The sequence below is a fragment of the Pseudorca crassidens genome, chromosome 9 (assembly GCF_039906515.1).
Source record: "Pseudorca crassidens isolate mPseCra1 chromosome 9, mPseCra1.hap1, whole genome shotgun sequence".
Taxonomy (NCBI): Eukaryota; Metazoa; Chordata; class Mammalia; order Artiodactyla; family Delphinidae; genus Pseudorca; species Pseudorca crassidens.
Genome location: NC_090304.1, coordinates 25,587,466 through 25,608,067, shown reverse-complemented (window position 1 = coordinate 25,608,067; position 20,602 = coordinate 25,587,466). Strand labels below are relative to the sequence as shown.

Below are 20,602 nucleotides of genomic sequence, written 5' to 3'. Positions count from 1 at the left end.
TCCAGCAAAGAAGGTGGGATTTGAGTTAGGCCTCCAAGATACATAGAATGCGGACAAGTAAAAGAGAGCATTTCACCAGGTAAGATAGACAAAGACAGCACAAGCTGGTAAAAATTCTTTGAAATGTTATATAAATCATCAAAATAGTCACTGAGGTCACCTGCCTTTTTCAAAAGACCCAATATTAGTGTTTGTCAAGATTTGCTTTCAGAAATAAGACGAGCTTTTTTTTCCCCAAGTAGTGAGGATGGACTTGTGTGTTCATTCAGTTACACAGCATGGGGTAGACTAAAGTTAATTGGCCTACTGAGTACCTGAAACCCGTCCTAAATTGTATCTTATCTCTGAGATACAGTAGTCAACTGAATAGTCAACTGAGAAATGACAAAGGAAAATTCCTTGAATAGAGGTGCGGTTGGGTTTTACTACCACCAGGGGGAGAGAGCGCATTAAAAAAAAGGACAACCCTGGCAACCGTTTCTAAATCTTAGGAGCAGCAATGGCCCACGTCTAACCCACTAAACTGGGGGCCCTAGGGTCGCAATTTCTTGGTATGTGCTCTTTGAAATAACCACGTTTGTATTCTTCTTAGCATTTTGAAGCAACTACGTGTAGGAGCTTCCTCCAATAAGCTAAGTAATGAACTCCCATTTAAAAATCATTCTGAGGCTTCCCTGGTGGCACAGTGGTTAAGAATCCACCTGCCAATACAGCGGACACGGGTTCGAGCCCTGGTCCAGGATGATCCCACGTGCCATGGAGCAACTAAGCTCATGCGCCACAGCTACTGAGCCTGCGCTCTAGAGCCTGCGCGCCACAAACCCTGAGCCCTTGCGCCACAACTATAGAAGCCCACACGCCTAGAGCCCGTGCTCCACAACAAGAAAAGCCACCGCAATGAGAAGCCTGCACACCATAACAAAGAGTAACCCCCACTCACCACAACTAGAGGAAGCCCACACGCAGCAATGAAGACCCAATGCAGCCAAAAGTAAAATAAAATAAATTTTTTAAAAAAAACATTCTGGTTTATAACCTGATCACGCAGGCATCCTCCTTCTAAGAAGACATTTATTATATGTACCAAAGGTTTAACATGATTGCAAAATCCCCAAATTTGAAAAAAAAAAAGAGCGGGGAGTGGTTAAGTATCTGACAATTGAATTATCGGTCTCTTACGCCACTCATCTTTTCAGAGGTACCCCAGCGCTGGATCCCTGGATTCCCTGTTTTCAAATTCCCCTTAACAGCCCCCTTCCCTTCTTTCCTAACTCTGTCCCTACCCACCTGACCCAGAGTTACTTTGGAGGCCGCACCGATTTCCTTGGCAGCCAGCCCCAAGGCCAGCCAGCTGCCCTCCTGACTGTGACCTCTAGACATTGCTCTCCTGAAACAGATAAAGATTTGTTCTTTACAGGTGGGGATGCGTGAAAAACTCGAGGCACTTATCACCGTGACATAATTTTAAGCACGTATGTTCCAGACCCAACAACTAAAATACATGAATTGGTTCGTGTAATCTTCATTAAAAAAATTCCGCGAAGCGGATACTAATACTGCCCTCGCGTCACAGGTGAGGACACAGAAGCCCAAGACAGTTAAACAGCTGGCCGAGCCCCAGACCTAATCCACGGCGGGACGCGCTTTGCACCCAGCTGGTCTGAGCCTGCCGCGCGCATACCTCTGACTGCGCGTGGGCTGTGCCGACGGCGGGGGTGGGATGCGGGCAGAGAGCGGCCGGCGCGGACTCGCAGGGCGCAGCACCCCGAAATACTTCCCACCTGGCTGTCTCGAAGGCGGGGTCCGCACCTTTTCCTCGCCCGCGGGGCCTCAGGTTACAGTCGGCCCCGGCCTGCACGTGACCGGCGCCGGCATGCGGCGCGCAGCGGCCGATCACAGGGCGGGGACTGGGCCTGGCGGGAGCCCCGCCCCATCCCGGGCCAGTTAACTGGCGGCCGCTGCGCTGCCGCCCACGTCGCTGTGCGGCAGTCTGGGTCGGCGGTGTCCGCGCGGCTGCGGCCATGGCCACGGTGCGGGAGAAGGCGGCGGCTCTCAACCTGACGGCTTTCCGGAGTCCAGCGCAGAGGCCTCCCAGTAGGTGTCGAGGACCCGGTCTGGGAACGCAGGGGGTCACGGGGCGGGCGGGGGGCGCAGGCTGAGGTTCTCGCGCGGGCGGGTCATCTCGCCAGGTACAGCTAGGTCCGCGGCCGCCTCCGAGAGCTCCGCACAGCTGTGGCCGTTCGGGCCGGCGCCCCCGCCGGTGAGCTGCTGTGCCGGACCCTGGTGCCCTCGCAGCCAGCTTTCTCCTAAGTTACCCGGACTTTAACTTCACCGCGCACTAGTCTGTGCGCCAGCTGCGTGCCGGGCGCTTGCAGTAGGTCTCCAGACGTGCTGCACATCACTACTGGTTACTGTCTCAGCCACAAACCTTGACTCCACAATATGGTCAGGGGCCCAGTGCCTCTGTTGCCCAGTTTGTTGCCCAGACTCTTCCTGGGAGTGGTGAGAGGTTTCTGTTACATTAAGTTCTACCGGCAGGAACTTGGCATAAAAGGTATTTATTAGTTACACTTCCTGGATAAGCAGTATTTCAATGAGTAGAAGTTTTTGATTTTCCTTTTCAATGGTTGCATGAGATAAGAAGAAACACTGGTGAATTTTGCCAGCTTAATCATGTCCTGGGAGGCAGGTTACTTAGGATGTTAGTATGCTAACATCTTGGTTTCTTTAAATGTCCAAACAATTGAACGGAATCGGATGATCGGTTCTAAAATTACGATTTTAGCATATCCTACGTCTCAGTTAATAGAGTTAAGGGGTACAGATAATACTTGGCTTTTTTGTTTTCCTTTTAGAGAAGTTACAACTTTCCCCCCTTTCTGTAGCTACAGTGTGGGTTGCTGTAGGAATTAGTTCCCTTATTATTAAGCCTTTCATTTGTAAAAGCAAACCAGTGAAACTGTGACTCCTTCCTCAAGATGACAGTGGTCAGTGGATTGACGTGGGACAAATTGGGTGCATCTCAGTGCCCCCAGTTTTCTGTTTAACTTACAATTAGTGATGCTCCTTTTAATCTTCAAAATGCTAATGATAAATTGTGATAACCACTTTTCATTTGTACTTTTCTAAGAACGATCTTAATATTAATCTTACTCTCCAATTAAAAGGATTCAAATAAGCGCATGACGGCTACATTCAGAATTTCTCCAGTGTTTACAGTGTGAAGAGAAGGGAAATACTTCATCGTTTAGGAATATAAAATCAAATACTATTGGAAACAGTCTTGAGAATTCTTTAGGCTTACTTTCTGGGTGAAAGAAATTGCCAAATTGTGTGTGATTGAAAGTCCTGTCTTCTCTAACAGCTGAAATTCCTGTTCTGAGCTTTGGTCATTAGTGAACAGGTGCTTCGTATAAGGGAATATGTATTCAAAATTAAGTAGATGACTCTCAGAGGGAAGAGTTGAAGTGCTGGTCATCGAATTTGAACCCAAGGAAAGGACCACTGTCTTCTGCACACCAGGTGCAGTGGGCAGAGAAGGGCCCAGTGTGTTTTCTCATCTGTTTTGGTTGCTACAGTTGGAACCCTACCTGTTATCCTATGTTCATCCCCCTTCCCACTCTTTAGTTGCCTTGTCACAGTCCTAGCGAGCATGGTAATGGGAGCCTGTGTTCTTGGTTCCCTGCCATTCTCTTTCTGTGTCCTCTGGCAAGCAGCTTTGTATTTTTGTTCCTCTACCTATTAGTAATCCTTCCATAGTTTAAAGGGGCTGTAACAACCAGGGACCTGATTTATGTAGAAGAAATAAAGTCTGCATGCTAACCTTTAGTAAGTAATTTGAAGAAATTTGTCTTTTAATATAGACAAGCAAGAAAGTGGTATGTTATCCTGTTATCCCTTTATACTGTAACCTAATTCTTTGAATTCACCTGGTATCACTTTTCCAGGGAGCTCAAAGTACTTCCCATATGCTATCTCATTAATCTGTATGAATTAAAGCAGGGGCCAGTGCCTACTTTTGTTAATAGTTCTCTAAACATATTCTAAAATTGTTCTTTATTTATTTTACGTAGTTTACCTGCAGCCTTCTTTTCAGAGGCAATGTCAGTCTTCAGCATGACATCTCTAATGCTGTGTAAGAGGAAAACAAACTTTGGATTACCAAAACCAATATGCAGTAAAAGTGTTGCAGTATTGATACTGGCGTATAGGAAGTTTTCCCCACTCAGCACATCTGCCTAGTTTTAACACTCAAAGCACAGCTCTCTACATTTATCTATTTTCATGACGTTTTGGTTAATGTCTAATAAATGTAGTCCTTTTCCTTTGTCTTAACAATTCTGTGAGTAATGTTTTAAAACCTCTTTTGAAAAAAAATAATTCTTAAGAAAAATTCTCTCAAATCCTAAATGATTTAGGATTTTACATACTTGTTATCTTCTGATGAGGAGTTAAATCTTCTGGTATGTGTCACATTTGTCATCTCGCCTGCTAGTGGTCTTTATTTGACTGACTACTGTTCAGCACTTGACCTCATCATCCAAGTGGTATGAATAGGTAGAGGGTAAACTCTTTGAGGGTGGGGACTGTGTCTTCTTAGTTCAAAGAAAGGAAGAGGAAGAAAGAGACCTTCCTTTTTTTAACTTTTTAAATAAACTTAAACATTTTTAGAATAGATTTAGATTTACAAAAAGTCACTAAGTTAGTGCTTAGAGTTCCCATATGCCCTTCACTCAGTTTCCCTTATGATTAACATCTTACATTTAGTGTAATACATTTGTCACAATTAGTGAACCGATATTGATAGTCCATACTTTTACTCAGGTTTCCTTAGTTTATGCCTAATATCCTTTTTCTGTTCCAGGGTCCCATCCAGGATATTACATTACAGTGAATCCACATGTCCTTCGGCTCTTCTAGATTGAGACAATTTCCCCTTTCGTTTTTATACGTCTGTTAATTGCTGGGTACGTGCCAGCCACTTTACATATATATCTTAGATGACCTTCACAGTAACTGAGAGCAGTGGAATTAACTCTGTTTTGCACCAGAAAAGTTAGGCAGTTTGCCCAAGATTGCATTATTAGTAATGATGGAGCCAAGAATAGAGAACCAAGTTCTCTGGGACTCCAGAACCCACACTCTCGTCTTTTTCTATTCACAGAACCTAGCACTGTGCCTGCTGCATTAACACAAGTTTCCATGTCTAAACAGTATTCAATTAACCTAGGGTTTCTGAACCTCAGCGCTGCTGACATTTTCTTTGTTGTTGCGGGAGCTGGCCTGTCACTGTAGAATGTTAAGCAGTGTCCCTGGCCCGTCTACCCACTAAACATCCGTAGCATTTCTCCCTCAGCTTATAACAACCAAAAATGGCTCCAGACATTGCCAAATGTCCGGGGGGAGTAAAATCACCCACTAGAACCACTGTGTTAACCCTTCTTTAAAATATTTTAATAGTTGGCAGTAATCTACAACTAACAAGTATTGAATAATTTGAACCTCTGTGAAGTATAAGGAAATTTGAATGAAATAAGGCACTAGCTCACTGTTTCTTTAAGTTTTGTGCAAAACTGCCTAACATGAGCTCTCTGAATTCTTTTCTTTTGTGTGTGTTGGGGTTGGGGGCAGTGTAATGTCCAAAATTGAAAATACAATTGTTACATATTCATTTAGAAGTAGCATGTTTTAGTAACTCTTGTGTGTATGTTTACCTTACAGTGGGATCCAGTTTTATAATGTGCCTATTGATCTTCTAAGGAGTTAATATAATCTCACTGATTGAAATGATTATAGAATTGTTTTCACCCTTAAATTGGTTTTCACAGCAGGGCCATAGTTGATGCTGATTATCCCCTTGTGACTTAATAAGTAAATGTAATTTCTTGACCTATTTGCCTTATGACTTGATTTTTAAGGAATTATTATTATAATAACTTGATTATTTAGTGTACCTTTTTAGAAATAAAGATGATTTTTTTTTTTTTTTTGCGATACGCAGACCTCTCACTGTTGTGGCCTCTCCCGTTGCAGAGCACAGGCTCCGGATGCGCAGGCTCAGCGGCCATGGCTCACGGGCCCAGCCGCTCCGCGGCATGTGGGATCTTCCCGGACCGGGGCACGAACCCGTGTCCCCTGCATCAGCAGGCGGACTCTCAACCACTGCGCCACCAGGGAAGCCCAGTAAAGATGATTATTAGTAGTGTTACAAATACACATAAGTCCAATATTAGAAGTTTAACTTTTTTATGGCTGGTAAACTTTTTTGGTAGATTTCAAACACATGCAAAGGATGGGTCTTTGCTTTTGAAAAATAGCTATTGTTTTCACACAGATAAAGAAGAGCCTGCTTGAAAACTGAATGTTAAGTAGCCTAGGTTTATACAGTGCTCAAGAGCATGTGTAGTATGTTATAGATCTAGTTTAAAACAGTTTCTGAGCCTCTTGATAGCTTCTCAAAGCTTTTTATTCGACAGGTCAAATTTGTTCCTATGCTTCATTTCTTACATATTTTGTTTGGTGTTCAATGACCATGTCTAAATGGAAAGAGATACAATTTTAGTCTCTAAAGTCCTGCAAATCAGCAGTTTAGACCTGAAACATACCTTAAACATAGTGTTTAATTCTTGTATCAGTAAATGAAGAAAACAAATTATAAAAGTTAAGTCTGTTTTTCAGGGTTATCGCAGCTGGTCTCTAGACTTTGATCATTAGGTCATGATGCTTTTAGAACATGCTTAACCAAATGTAAACAAAGAAGCATCAAGATGCAGACAGTGATGAATGTTAAAGAATTGTCAAGCTCATATGCAAGGGAAGTTTGAGGACAAGCTGAAGCTTAAATTCTGATTGCTAGACTTACAAAACATTCATTGTATACTTTGGGTCTCTCGAATCCTGTTTAGAAGTCACAATAATTCATCTTCCTGGGCCATGGTCAGCAATACCAATGTTCATTTCAGCTCTTAGATGATGATCAATAAGAAGTTTCAAATCAGCATGTGGGGGATCTATGTTCAACTGGTGAAGTCAGCATTAAAAAAACAGGTTATCCTGGTGTGGGTTTTGGCACATTTACTCGTCAAGTCCAGGGTAGATTATGTATTAAAATATCTGTACGAACATGAGTTAGTTTGGGTCTACGGGTGGTGATGCTTAAGGGGAAATATCCCAGGATATTTGCAACCAGGATGCAATGGTTGGGAATTAATGGTCAGTGAGAACAGAGGGGACCTGAAAGGGCTGAATTATATTATTCCTGGAGAACTCTGGAAACATTGTATGGCTCACAGGTGCCTACTATCCTGCTCTAACCTGTTCTTTAATCTTTTATACTTTGTTATCCAACCTGCAAGACTTCCTGATTTTCCATATTTAAACAGCAAGTTAATATGGGGAAATATATTCTTTATTTCTTAATGCCTCTGTGAAGATTAGCCTTTTTCACATCATTGAGGCTCTCACCCCCATCAGTTGTCTTATTGATCTCAAATTAATAACTGAGTCAGCCTTATCTTTTAGGGTTTTTATGCTAACTTACTTGTAGCTCAACTGTTATGATTTATGTGTTTCATCTTTAATATTATTACTAGCCCAGAAGTCTGTTTTGTTGGTACTTAATAGGCAATCTGAGCTCTGCAAGTTTGAACCTTGCTTATTTTCCTTTCCTGTGTACTATGGATAGTATATATCATAGAATTATGATAACTATCTTATTTTAGGTGTAATGACTACTAAGTGTTTTTAAATAGCTTGGTTAAGGATTCAAAAATCTTAAAGTTGTTTTTTTTGTTTGTTTCTTTAATCTCATTGGCTCACTTAAAGCTCTTTCAGTTAATCCAAGTCTTCAATGGAAGGTAAATGCTAAAACTATCTGCTAACTTTTTTTTTTCAAAGCTTTTTTTAAAAAAATTATTTAATTTATTTATTTTTGGCTGCACTGTGTGTTTGTGGCTTCACGTGGGCTTTTTCTAGTTGCGGCGAGCGGGGGCTACTCTTCGTTGCAGTGAGCGGGCTTCTCATTGCGGTGGCTTCTCTTGTTGTGGAGCATGGGCTCTAGGCACAAGGGCTTCAGTAGTTGTGGTGCATGGTGTTAGTTGCTCTGCAGCATATGGGATCTTCCCGGACCAGGGCTCGAACCCATGTCCTCTGCATTGGCAGGGGGATTCTTAACTACTGCACCACCAGGGAAGTCCTGCTGACTTACTTTTTTTTTTTTTTTTTTTTTGTGGTACGTGGGCCACTCACTGTTGTGGCCTCTCCCGTTGCGGAGCACAGGCTCCGGACGTGCAGGCTCAGCGGCCATGGCTCACAGGCCCAGCCGCTCCGTGGCATGTGGGATCTTCCCGGACCAGGGTACGAACCCGTATCCCCTGCATCGGCAGGCAGACTCTCAACCACTGCGCCACCAGGGAAGCCCTGACTTACTTTTAATATATTTATATTTAAGTACTAAGAAAAGCTAGTATATATTTACTATCTGTAAAACTGAGGGGGAAAAAAATACTGAAGGTAAGTTTGTTTAATTCACTGAGCCTCAATTTCTTCAAAATAGGATTATTAATAACTATTTTAGAGAAGTTTATCAGTTTATTAAATAAGAGAAGGCAGAGTCATATTGTAAGTCCTCAAATGTTAGCTACTATTAATATAATGAAGATTTGAAAAAAGACTAAAGAACAGACATTAAGTTCATTTAAATCTCAGCTATAATCTCTGCTTTGTTAGGAAATTAAGAATATTAAATGCTAATCCTCATTTTATTTAGTCATAGTGGCTGGAAACAGTACAGCTACTCCTAGTTCTGGATACCAGGGGAATGACCTGGACATATTTTGAGATTCCATCCAGTGCATGATTCTGGCTCTACTCAGTAGAGACTAAATACAGTACCAGTAGTAAGTCTAGTTTCAGCTTGATTTATCTAGTTGAGTCTCCATAATTCAGTTCTTAAAACTGCTCACATATTTGGAAAACTAGCATCCATTACGTCCTTCTTTGTTTAGTAATGAATTATGAAGTATCTGGAATTTTTTTTTTTTTTTTTTTTTTTTTTTGCGGTACGCGGGCCTCTCACTGTTGTGGCCTCTCCCGTTGCGGAGCACAGGCTCCGGACGCACAGGCTCAGCAGCCATGGCTCACGGGCCCAGCCGCTCCGCGGCATGTGGGATCTTCCCAGACTGGGGCACGAACCCGTGTCCCCTGCATCAGCAGGCGGACTCTCAACCACTGCGCCACCAGGGAAGCCCTGGAATTTTAAAATATAATTTTGATAATTAAAAACAATCTTGCTGGGACTTCTCTGGAGATCCCATGAGATCACCATGTCAAACTGACTTCCTATCTAAAACACCATTCTCTTTCTTACCTGGCTTTATTTTTCTTCTTGGCACTGATCTAACATATACATAGTGTCTGTATCTTCCCACAAAGAATAAGTCTATAAGAACAGGGACTTTATTTTGCCCACTCTTGTATCCTAGCACGTAGAACAGTGTTTAGCATATAGTAGGCACTACATTTTTCTTTTTTTGCGGTACGCGGGCCTCTCACTGTTGTGGCCTCTCCCGTTGCGGAGCACAGGCTCCGGACGCACAGGCTCAGCAGCCATGGCTCACGGGCCCAGCCGCTCCGCGGCATGTGGGATCTTCCCAGACTGGGGCACGAACCCGTGTCCCCTGCATCAGCAGGCGGACTCTCAACCACTGCGCCACCAGGGAAGCCCTGGAATTTTAAAATATAATTTTGATAATTAAAAACAATCTTGCTGGGACTTCTCTGGAGATCCCATGAGATCACCATGTCAAACTGACTTCCTATCTAAAACACCATTCTCTTTCTTACCTGGCTTTATTTTTCTTCTTGGCACTGATCTAACATATACATAGTGTCTGTATCTTCCCACAAAGAATAAGTCTATAAGAACAGGGACTTTATTTTGCCCACTCTTGTATCCTAGCACGTAGAACAGTGTTTAGCATATAGTAGGCACTACATTTTTCTTTTTTTGCGGTACGCGGGCCTCTCACTGTTGTGGCCTCTCCCGTCGCGGAGCACAGGCTCCGGACACGCAGGCTCAGCACTACATTTTTTAATGAGTTGCTACTAATAATTTCATATTTCAATAATAAGCTGCTCTCATAATTGTTTCTTATTAATAACTTTGGAGGTTTGCTTAAGGATTGCTTAGACCTTATTACAAATGAGTGCGGTAACTGTGATTTTTCCCATTCCAGGTTTCAGTGTAGCCCAGAAGCCATTTGGAGCCACATACGTATGGAGCAGCATTATAAACACTCTTCAAACACAAGTGGAGGTGAAAAAACGAAGGCATCATTTAAAAAGACACAATGACTGTTTTGTTGGTTCGGAAGCTGTGGATGTCATTTTTTCTCACCTAATTCAGAATAAATACTTTGGTGATGTAGATATTCCTCGGGCCAAAGTGGTGAGAGTGTGTCAAGCACTTATGGACTACAAAGTATTTGAAGCAGTTCCGACCAAAGTCTTTGGAAAAGACAAAAAACCTACATTTGAAGATAGTAGTTGCAGCCTTTATAGATTCACAACGATACCTAACCAAGACAGTCAATTAGGCAAAGAGAACAAACTGTTTTCACCTTCCAGGTTAGTCTATGTTAGATTTTCATTTAATATTGGCAGGGGGAGGTGCCTCTTTAGTGCAGTAGGTAGCGTGTCTCATAATATTGGCAGGGGGGATATTGGCAGGATTTTGTCTACTTTTTTTGTTAGTTTGTTTGTTTTTTGTTTTTTGCGTTACGCGGGCCTCTCACTACTGTGGCCTCTCCCGTTGCGGGGCACAGGCTCCAGACGCGCAGGCTCAGCGGCCATGGTTCACGGGCCCAGCCGCTCCGCGGCACGTGGGATCTTCCCGGACGGAGGAATGAACCTGTGTCCCCTGAATTGGCAGGCGGACTCTCAACCACTGCGCCACCAGGGAAGCCCTTGTCTACTTTTTAATGAGATGCTGTCTGTTATTTTTGGAACAGTAAATTAGGCTAAAATCTGGGTCTGTGGGTAAATTTGATAAAGTAGAGCAAACCTTTGTTTATTTGGTATCTCCTAGAATTCTCGTTTGTTCATATATTTAGCAGAAACCATCAACAAACTTTGATTTTTCTGCTTCAGGTTACAATTAGAGTATAAAAAATGTTAGAGAGTTTATACACTAAGTGGTATGAGAACAGGAGAGGTGAAGACAAGCAGGTGGGTTGTCGCTAGAATCCAGAAAATAGCAGATGTGAAATATGAAAGGAGCCAGTATGCAGAAAGTTTCATAGGACATTTTAAGGAGTTTGCACGTGATCACACAGATGTTGGAGAGGCCACAGAAAGATGTTAAGCATGATGAGATTGTATTTTAAGCAGCTATATGGACAGCCTAATGGGGAGAGGAATCTTGGAATATTGTGGTCTACAGATGAGGGGGAAGTAGGCAGCAGTGGTGGAGAAGCAGGAGTCATTTAAAGGGAGCCTGGGGGACAGAATTGTAGAACCCAGTGATTGAAATGGGTGTAGGTGATAAGTGCATAGCTAACTTAGTTATTTGTCATGAGATAAAACTTCTCCCTTTTATTCCCCTCAGCTAAGCTTTGAAAAGGTGACCACGTAATTGAAGCTCTTACAATTCAGATCTGACCCAAAGTCAGAGTTTTAGTGTATTGACTTTCAAATGTTTTTTTAAACTCTAAAACATGATAAAATTTACCTCTCTCTATATAAGAAGGAAGTAGGAGAATAAGGTAGGGCACAGTCAGTACTTTCCAAATGTAGGTCCATGTGCTTTATCTGAAACCTTTGGGAACAAATGCGTTTAGGAATTTGGAACTTTGGAGATTTTAGAAAGGTCATTATGTACATATATCATTTACTAGATCACACTCTGAGAGGGGTCTGGGATAGCATCTGGTAATCAAACACATTAGTATTTCTGCAGTGAAAATATTCACACTAACTGGGATAGATAAAGGCTGTGATAGTCTCAGAACAGGTTTTGTCACTATATGAATTCTGAATAAACTTTAAGTTTTATAAAGCTTTTTGGGTTTCAGAATTATGAATAAGACATTATAGTTCTGTATTTGAGCACTATCTACCAGAGAATGCCCCAGAAAGAGAGATAACTAATAAAAACAGTAAGCATAATGAAGTTTGACTGTGTTTGATTATGTTTTAAAATTGGCGACTAACGTTTTAGTCATTGAATTACTTAAATCTAAATGCTCAAAGGAGAATTTATGTAGAGTGTGTATATTCAGGCTTGAGAAAGAAGGTGGGATGTTTTTATATTTCATTCTACTCTTAGAATTTGTATTTGTTATGTTTTTGCTCTGAAATACATAAACTTTCTAGAAACTTAGCTCTCAGATTCAAAAATATTTCTGTAGGCTTACTAGTAAACAGGAATTTATGAAATAAATTCATTTTAGGTATGCAGATGCATTATTTAAGTCCTCTGATATCAAATCTGCAAGTTTAGAGGATCTGTGGGAAAATCTGAGTTTAAAGCCTGCCGAATCCCCTCACGTAAATATCTCTGCAAACTTGTCTCCACAAGGTAAGCTAAAGATGATACAGGAAGAAATAGAAGACTAACTTCAAATAAAGTTATTTAAATTTTTTCAATCTTAACCTTTATTAGAATTTAGATATTCAGAGCATAAAGAAAGAGCACACTGTGTATTAAAGCTGTTTATATTAAGTTTTAACAGAGGTCTATTATCTTTAACAAATAGATCAGTGTTGCAATTCTGGAACACTGACTTTTGTCCTATCAGCTGGCAGAGATTCAAATCTGAAATGTTTTACATGCAGATTTTAAAAAATTTATTTGAAATCTGCTCTCAGATATATCTTTCCCTAAAATTTTATTAGGTTAAATAAAAATTTGAGAATTATATTAAAACATTAACAGGGTTATATGTTCTTCCTTGTCTGTGGCAATGGAATGTGGTTTTAATGACTGATTTCCACCTTCCCTCCCCCATCCCATTTGTGGAAACCCTGAGCGGAATAATCTGCAGCCAATGGTTTCAAACCAGTTTTCAGATTGAATGAATCATTCTTTCTTCCAAGGTCCTTATTAACATGTTATATGACTTGATCTCTTATCAAGCCATATTGCTTTTTACAGTACAAAAATGAAAAGAATTCCTGTTGTCCAAAGTCTGTTCTCCTACACTTTAAACAAATCTTGAATTGTTTTACTTTGTTATAAGAAACTACTTCATAAAATTGACTCTCTCTCTTCTTTTTTTTTTCTTTTGCCACAAGTTTATTAGCTTAGACCTGCCTAGGCAGATATTGTGGTGAGCATGTAGTAACTATTAATCGTTACCTTTCCCCTTGTTATTTTCCCTGTGCAGTTGTTAATGAAGTATGGCAAGAAGAAACAGTTGGGCGTCTGCTACAACTTATAGACCTTCCACTCCTTGACTCCCTCCTCAAACGGCAAGAGGTGGTACCTAAAGTTACTCAACCTAAGAGGCAGCCTGACTTGGTCAGCAACAGGAACTATCTGGATCGAGGGATTCTCAAGGCTTACAGTGAATCTCAGTATGTGGAAATACATATAATAATTTGAGTGTGTTTATAGGAAGATATTAGTTTTAAGATAATCTTTTGACTTCTTCTGTCCATACAATCAGATATGCTTTGTCAATTGATATTATCAGTATTGGGAAAAATGAACAAAATTACCTTGGTCAAAATTACCGAGATTTAAATGTCATTATTTTTCATATTCATTTTTGTTTCACATATATCTCACTTGCACATCAAGTGAAGAAAATTATTATGTTCCATCTTCTTTGTTAAAATGTAGGGCTGTCTGCTCTCTTAAAGCTGTCTGGTCTTCAAACGGACCTGGAACAAAATGAACAGATTTGTCAAATTCTTAGACTCCTTTGACTATATATGCTTTTATAGTCTTCTAGAATGTGTATTAAATATGTGTTTTTCGAAATTGAGTTATTTGTAGTGAGGTGGATGGACCTAGAGACTGTCACACAGAGTGAAGTAAGTCAGAAAGAGAAAAACAAACACCATATGCTAACACATATATATGGAATCTAAAAAGAAAAAAAATGGTTCTGATGAACCTAGGGGCAGGACAGGAATAAAGACGCAGATGTAGAGAATGGACTTGAGGACAAGGGGAGGGGGAAGGGTAAGCTGGGACAATGTGAGAGACTGGCATGGACATATATACAGTACCAAATGTAAAATAGATAGCTAGTGGGAAGCAGCCGCTTAGCACAGGGAGATCAGCTCAGTGCTTTGTGACCACCTAGAGGCGTGGGATAAGGAGGGTGGGAGGGAGATGCAAGAGGGAGGGGATATGGGGATGTATGTATACATATAGCTGATTGACTTTGTTATACTGCAGAAACTAACACAACATTATAAAGCAATTATAGTCCAATAAAGATGTTTAAAAAAAAGAATATATACTTATCCCATATGTATTATTATAAGTTAAGCATATATATATATTTATTGCATCACCAACTTCCTGGTTGTTGTGATAAAAATCTATTATTTTATATTGAGTTTACTATACTGTTCATACATGAGTCCTCTTTTAAGAATTAGTTCTGCCATTATATTTAGTTTTACAACCATATTAAAAATAACGATTAAAAACAACTAAGTATGTTTTTAAATTAACTAGTTTTATTAAAGAAACATCATGGAATAACTCTTGCTCTCACCTCTGACTACACTCTCCTGATTAAAAATTTGAAGGCTTAACTCCAGGTGCTAAGGGAATTATGATTTCATTTTTCCTTAAGGAGGAGTTCTATATTCCTTATAACCTTGAAACTCTTCCCCTAAGTAAAATTATTAAATGTTAAAATCTTGTATTTTCTAGTTTAATTTTTAGTGATTTTTGCCTTAGCAGATAGTGTTCCAGTAGTTAGGAAGATGCAAATGTTTGAAAGGAATACAACTTATATTTTTACTATACTTTACCATTTCTGCATTCTAATGAATTATTAATAAACAATTGAATGTCAAAAGGTACCTTAAACCCTTATGTGAAAAAATTAATCCCAACATACTACTTATTGAACTCTATATAAAGAGGAAGCTTATTATTCTACAAGAATTTAAATTACATTTCTACAATCTAAAGTAACATGTGAAAAAATTTATGATTACCTTAAATTTTAAGTACAGAATCAGAAATTGACCTTAAAGTTCATCTGTCTACATCTTATGATGAAGCTGATGACTAGAGGAAATGACATGACCTGGGTGGTGGCAGAATTAATTGTCCTGAGTCCACAGCAGTGGAGGACATGATTTTTTTTTAAACTATATATATTAACAAATTGAATATTAAAAGTTAGTCATTCTGCAGATAAATGGATAAAGAAGATGTGGCACATATATACAATGGAATATTACTCAGCCATAAAAAGAAACAAAATTGAGTTATTTGTAGCGAGGTGAATGGACCTAGAGACTGTCATACAGAGTGAAGTAAGTCAGAAATTGAAAAACAAATACTGTATACTAACACATATATATGGAATCTAAAAAAAAAAAAGGTTCTGAAGAACCTAAGGGCAAGACAGGAATAAAGATACAGACGTAGAGAATGGACTTGAGGACACAGGGAGGGGAAAGCGTAAGCTGGGACGAAGTAAGAGAGTGGCATGGACGTATATACACTACCAAATGTAAAATAGATATAGCTAGTGGGAAGCAGCTGCATAGCACAGGGAGATCAGCTCGGTGCTTTGTGACCATCTAGAGAGATGGGATAGGGAGGGTGGGAGGCAGACGCAAGAAGGAGGAGATATGGGGATATATGTATATGTATAGCTGATTCACTTTGTTATACAGCAGAAACTAACACACCATTGTAAAGCAATTATACTCCAATAAAAACATTAAAAAAAAAACTTAGTCATTCTGTTCCTTGAAATGTAGCAATTTTCTTAAGTTACCCAACTGGCATTTTATTAGAAATGGTAATTAATAGTTAATTATTTTGAAACCGTACCTTATCTTCCTGTATTCTCTTCTAGCCAAAGTCAGAGATGATAGATCATACACAGAGCTTTGAAGTAAGCAATACTATATTAGAAAAATGCTGGTCTAAGAGTCAGATCTGGGATCTAGCCCTACCTGGGACCCTGAGCAAGCAACTTAGAGTTTCTGGACCTCCATAGTAAATTTAAGGAGCAGAGTTTGAATTTTGATGTTTTTCTCAGGCCTATATTGTAGTGGATGGATTCTGTTTTCACTTAAAAAAAAAAGACATATTAAACCCAACTTTTTATCTGTGATTCATGATCTAACTATATATTAAAAAGAATTACACATCTCTTTATCTAGGTGTTTAGAGATTTATTCTGGTAGGAAACTTGAAATAGCTAGTAAATTAGGTACTGAGTGTATGTTGGTTATCCTTTGCTCTTTAAAATAATAATTATTTTCTCCCATAGGGAAGATGAGTGGCTTTCTTCAGCAATTGACTGCTTGGAATACCTTCCAGACCAGATGGTTGTAGACATAAGCAGAAACTTTCCTGAGCAACCAGATAGAACAGACTTAGTGAAAGAACTTCTGTTTGATGCCATTAGCAAATATTACAGTAGTAGGGAACCTCTGTTAAATCACCTATCTGATGTTCATAATGGAATTGCAGAACTCCTAGGTAAGTAAGATGTTACTGGATACAAGAATTTCTCTTTTGGAGGGAACAGGAAAACGTTACTTGTCCTCAAAATTAACCAAAATGGTACTACTTCAAGCTGAGAGTGGATCTGGATTAATCCATGGAAAGTGTGTTTTTTCCAAAACTTCTAGGCCTCATTTGGAAAGAGGCTTTAATAAGCTCTGAAGTTATTCAGGGACTTCTGGTTGCTACAGGAGAATGCTGCTCTCATTCACTGGAAGCTTAATAAGCATAGAGTAGCAGTTCTCTTTTTCAGAAAGTGTTATCAGCACTATCACCATTCCCCCTTCATTCTCTTCACAATGGCAGACACTCTGCTTTGTCTCTGTACCAGTGAGCCAGACTGTTCCATATGGCTTGTTGAAAACAAGTTGCAGGTTTCAGAGAATCCTTTATTTTTCTCAGGTAGAGTTGGATACATCAGTACTGTATACAAAGTGTACCCTCGAAATGTAGTGAATTATTGGAAAACATAGACTGAGAATTTATTTACAAACCAAGTTAGATTTAACATCTTAAGATTTGTGTACAACAAGGACTTAGGACTGGCCAATTTGAGTATAGGCTTTTTTTTTTTTATTATTTATTTTTGGCTGTGTTGGGTCTTCGTTGCTGCGTGCGGGCTTTCTCTAGTTGCGGCAAGCAGGGGCTACTCTTCCTTGAGGTGCATGGGCTTCACATTGCGGTGGCTTCTCTTGTTGCAGAGCATGGGCTCTAGGCACGCGGGCTTCAGTAGTTGTGGCATGTGGGCTCAGCAGTTGTGGCGCACAGGTTTAGTTGCTCTGCGGCATGCGAGATCTTCCCGGACCAGGGATTGAACCTGTGTCCGCTGCATTGGCAGGTGGATTCTTAACCACTGTGCCACCAGGGAAGTCCCAAGTACAGGCTTTCTTGATGGTATTGGTCATTCATTGTAATTCCTAGTCTTTTTGTTTTGCTTTTGAACATCATTTTGGATAAGTTTACTGATTAGCATAAGCTCTGACTTGAATTTTGTTCCCTTTGATATAGTCGTGTCTGGTCAAAATTAAAAGCATTTTTTTTCTTTTGACTGAAGTGAATGGGAAGACTGAAATAGCATTAGAAGCTACTCAGCTCTTTCTAAAGCTTTTGGATTCCCAAAATAGAGAAGAATTTAGAAGACTACTGTATTTCATGGCTGTTGCAGCACATCCTTCTGAATTGAAATTACAGAAAGAAGTAAGTCTTTTGTCTAAATGTTAATTGTATTCAGTATCTGTAATATTTATAGGACATATCCGTCATCAGCATGAATTATGCTGAAATGGATAGTAGCTATTAATATTTAACATTCCCTTTTATATTACAGTTCTTAAAAATATATACCGTTGGGTGTGTGTTATTTTATTTTTATAGAGTGACAACCGAATGGTTGTGAAAAGGATATTCTCAAAAGCTATTGTTGACAATAAAAATTTATCCAAAGGCAAAACTGATCTTCTGGTACTCTTTTTAATGGATCATCAAAAAGATGTTTTTAAGGTAAAACTCTGAAAGTAGTTAAGTTGATCTTATGTAATAGATCACTAGATTAAAATGCATTTGAATAATGTTCCATCTTTTTTTTTTTTTTTTTTTTTTTTAAGATTCCTGGAACTCTACATAAAATTGTCAGTGTTAAGCTCATGGACATTCAGAAGGGGAGAGATCCAAACAGAGACACAGGTAATCTGAGAAATACTACTTCCATGTCTCATGAGGATAAATTCCTGGTGTTTATTTGAAAGTGTTTTGCTGTAAGTAGTTGTACTTTAATTTCAACTAGACTCTAATTAATCTCCTCAGAGCCATCCAGACTTAGCTGAGAGCCTCCTTATTTCAAAAAGCAACTTGACAGGGTTCGAAAGTCAGCAGTGCTTAGCATCTTTACATGCATTTTACAAAATGGGGAAAAATATATATAAGTATAAAAGTGTTGCTTGATTTTTCTAGTTAAGTCTGAGGAATAGATTCATTAACTGAACTTTTTACTTTTAAACTTTAAGGATATATTTATTGCCAGAGAATTGATCAAAGTGATTATTCTGACCATACAAGGAAGACAACCAAGGATGAGCTAATGAATTTACTAAAAAATATTGATGAGGATTCAAAACTTTCTGCCAAAGAGAAGAAAAAATTGCTAGGTCAGTTCTATAAGTGTCACCCAGACATCTTTATTGAGTATTTTGGGGACTGAGTGTTCCAGTGTCTGTATATAACTTGTGTATTTTAAGAATAAATTAATGTATCCTAAAGATCCAATCACATTGTAATATTGGATGTTCTTCTAGATATGAAACTGTACTTAATAAAACTTTTTTGTATAACTTTTTGTGTCTGAAACTGAGTATTAGATGGTGTATTGCTGTTAAGTATTGACCTCTTTTAGGTGGGTTGATTTATAATTATTGTGCACGACACTTAATAGAACATCCTAGGAATTTAAATGATATGACATTGCAGTGTTTATATAAGAAAGTATTAAACAGTAAGGAAGTCTGTAATTACAAGTTAATAGGAGTATGGTTTGTACCTTGAAAGGTATACTTCTTAAAGATACAAGATAGAAACTTAGGCTATGCTACAGTGAATTTGTCAATTACCATAAACTGTAGACAAGTAAAAATTGAGCTGTCCTAATGCTTTTGAAAACTTCAACATCTTTTAAAGCTTATTGTGGAAAATTTCAAACATATATAAATATGGGGAGAACAGAATAATGAACTCTCATGTACTCATCATCCAGTTTCAACAGTTGTCAACCCATGGCCAATCTTGTTTAATCTACTCTGTGCTCCCACCTCAGCAAATTTCATATATCCTATCACTTCATCTATAAAGTTTCAGTATGTATAGCTAAAAGATAAGGACATTAAAAACATAACCACAGGGACCTCCCTGGTGGCTCAGTGGTTAAGAATCCGCCTGCTAATGCAGGGGACATGGGTTCGAGCCCTGGTCCAGGAAGATCCCACATGCTGTGGAGCAACTAAGCCCATGTGCCACAACTACTGAGCCTGCGCTCTGAAGCCCTCGAGCTACAACTACTGAGCTCATGTGCCACAACTACTGAAGCCCGTACACATAGAGCCCGTGCTCCGCAACAAGAGAAGCCACCGCAATAAGAAGGGTGCACACCACAATGAAGAGTAGCCCCTGCCCACTGCAGCTAGAGAAAGCCTGCACACAGCAACAAAAACCCAACGCAGACAAAAATAAAAAATTAAATTAAAAAAAACATAACCACAGTGTCATTACACACAAAGCCACAATTCCTTAATATCATCAAAATGCATTCAGTGTTCACATTTTCTGATCTCAAATGATTTTGACAGTTTATTCAAATAGGGATCTAAACAAAGTTCATAAAGTGCAATTGGTTAATGTGCTTCTTAAATCTTTTACTCTAGAGGTTTTTCTCTTTATCCCTCCTTCCTTCTCCTTTTCTCTCTTTCTGTCATTGAATAAACCTGGTCATCTGTTCTTGAGTTTCCCACAGTCTGGATTTAGCTCATTGCAAGCCTGTACTATCCTTTATCATGTTCCTCTGTGTCCTTCATTTCTTGTAAATTAGAGCTAAACTCTTCAACTTTTTATCCAAGTTAATGATTACTTTGGAACTACTGCACTGTCAAGATATACTTGGCAAATAGACGTGCAATATAATACTTTTATAATACAATTTCAAATTGTGCATCTTCACAAAAATAAAACCAAAAGATTAAAGTGAGGCTGAGGGCTTCCCTGGTGGCGCAGTGGTTAAGAGTCTGCCTGCCAGTGCAGGGGACACGGGTTCGAGCCCTGGTCTGGGAAGATCCCACATGCTGCAGAGCAAAGAAGCCCGTGAGCCACAACTACTGAGCCCGCGTGCCACAGCTACTGAAGACC

At 39.5% G+C, this 20,602-nt stretch overlaps 1 protein-coding gene across 3 annotated transcripts; it reads left to right on the top strand.

The window, feature by feature from the left end:
• Positions 1–1,784: 1,784 nt before the first annotated feature.
• DEPDC7 (DEP domain containing 7) lies at positions 1,785–19,041 on the top strand. Of its 3 annotated transcripts, none has more exons than XM_067749501.1 (10): positions 1,968–2,094; positions 4,865–4,967; positions 10,236–10,626; positions 12,450–12,577; positions 13,386–13,575; positions 16,479–16,690; positions 17,769–17,911; positions 18,089–18,214; positions 18,319–18,397; positions 18,718–19,041. In XM_067749501.1, exons 3-10 carry the CDS (start codon positions 10,469–10,471, stop codon positions 18,909–18,911), a joined length of 1,230 nt encoding a protein of 409 aa, XP_067605602.1. In that variant the 5' UTR covers positions 1,968–2,094; positions 4,865–4,967; positions 10,236–10,468; the 3' UTR covers positions 18,912–19,041. The 3 variants fall into 3 exon arrangements, with proteins under 3 accessions (XP_067605600.1, XP_067605602.1, XP_067605601.1); XM_067749500.1 differs by lacking the exon at positions 4,865–4,967 and adding an exon at positions 7,825–7,856 and having other exon boundaries at positions 1,973–2,094; XM_067749499.1 differs by lacking the exon at positions 4,865–4,967 and having other exon boundaries at positions 1,785–2,094.
• The last annotated feature ends 1,561 nt before the right edge of the window (positions 19,042–20,602 follow it).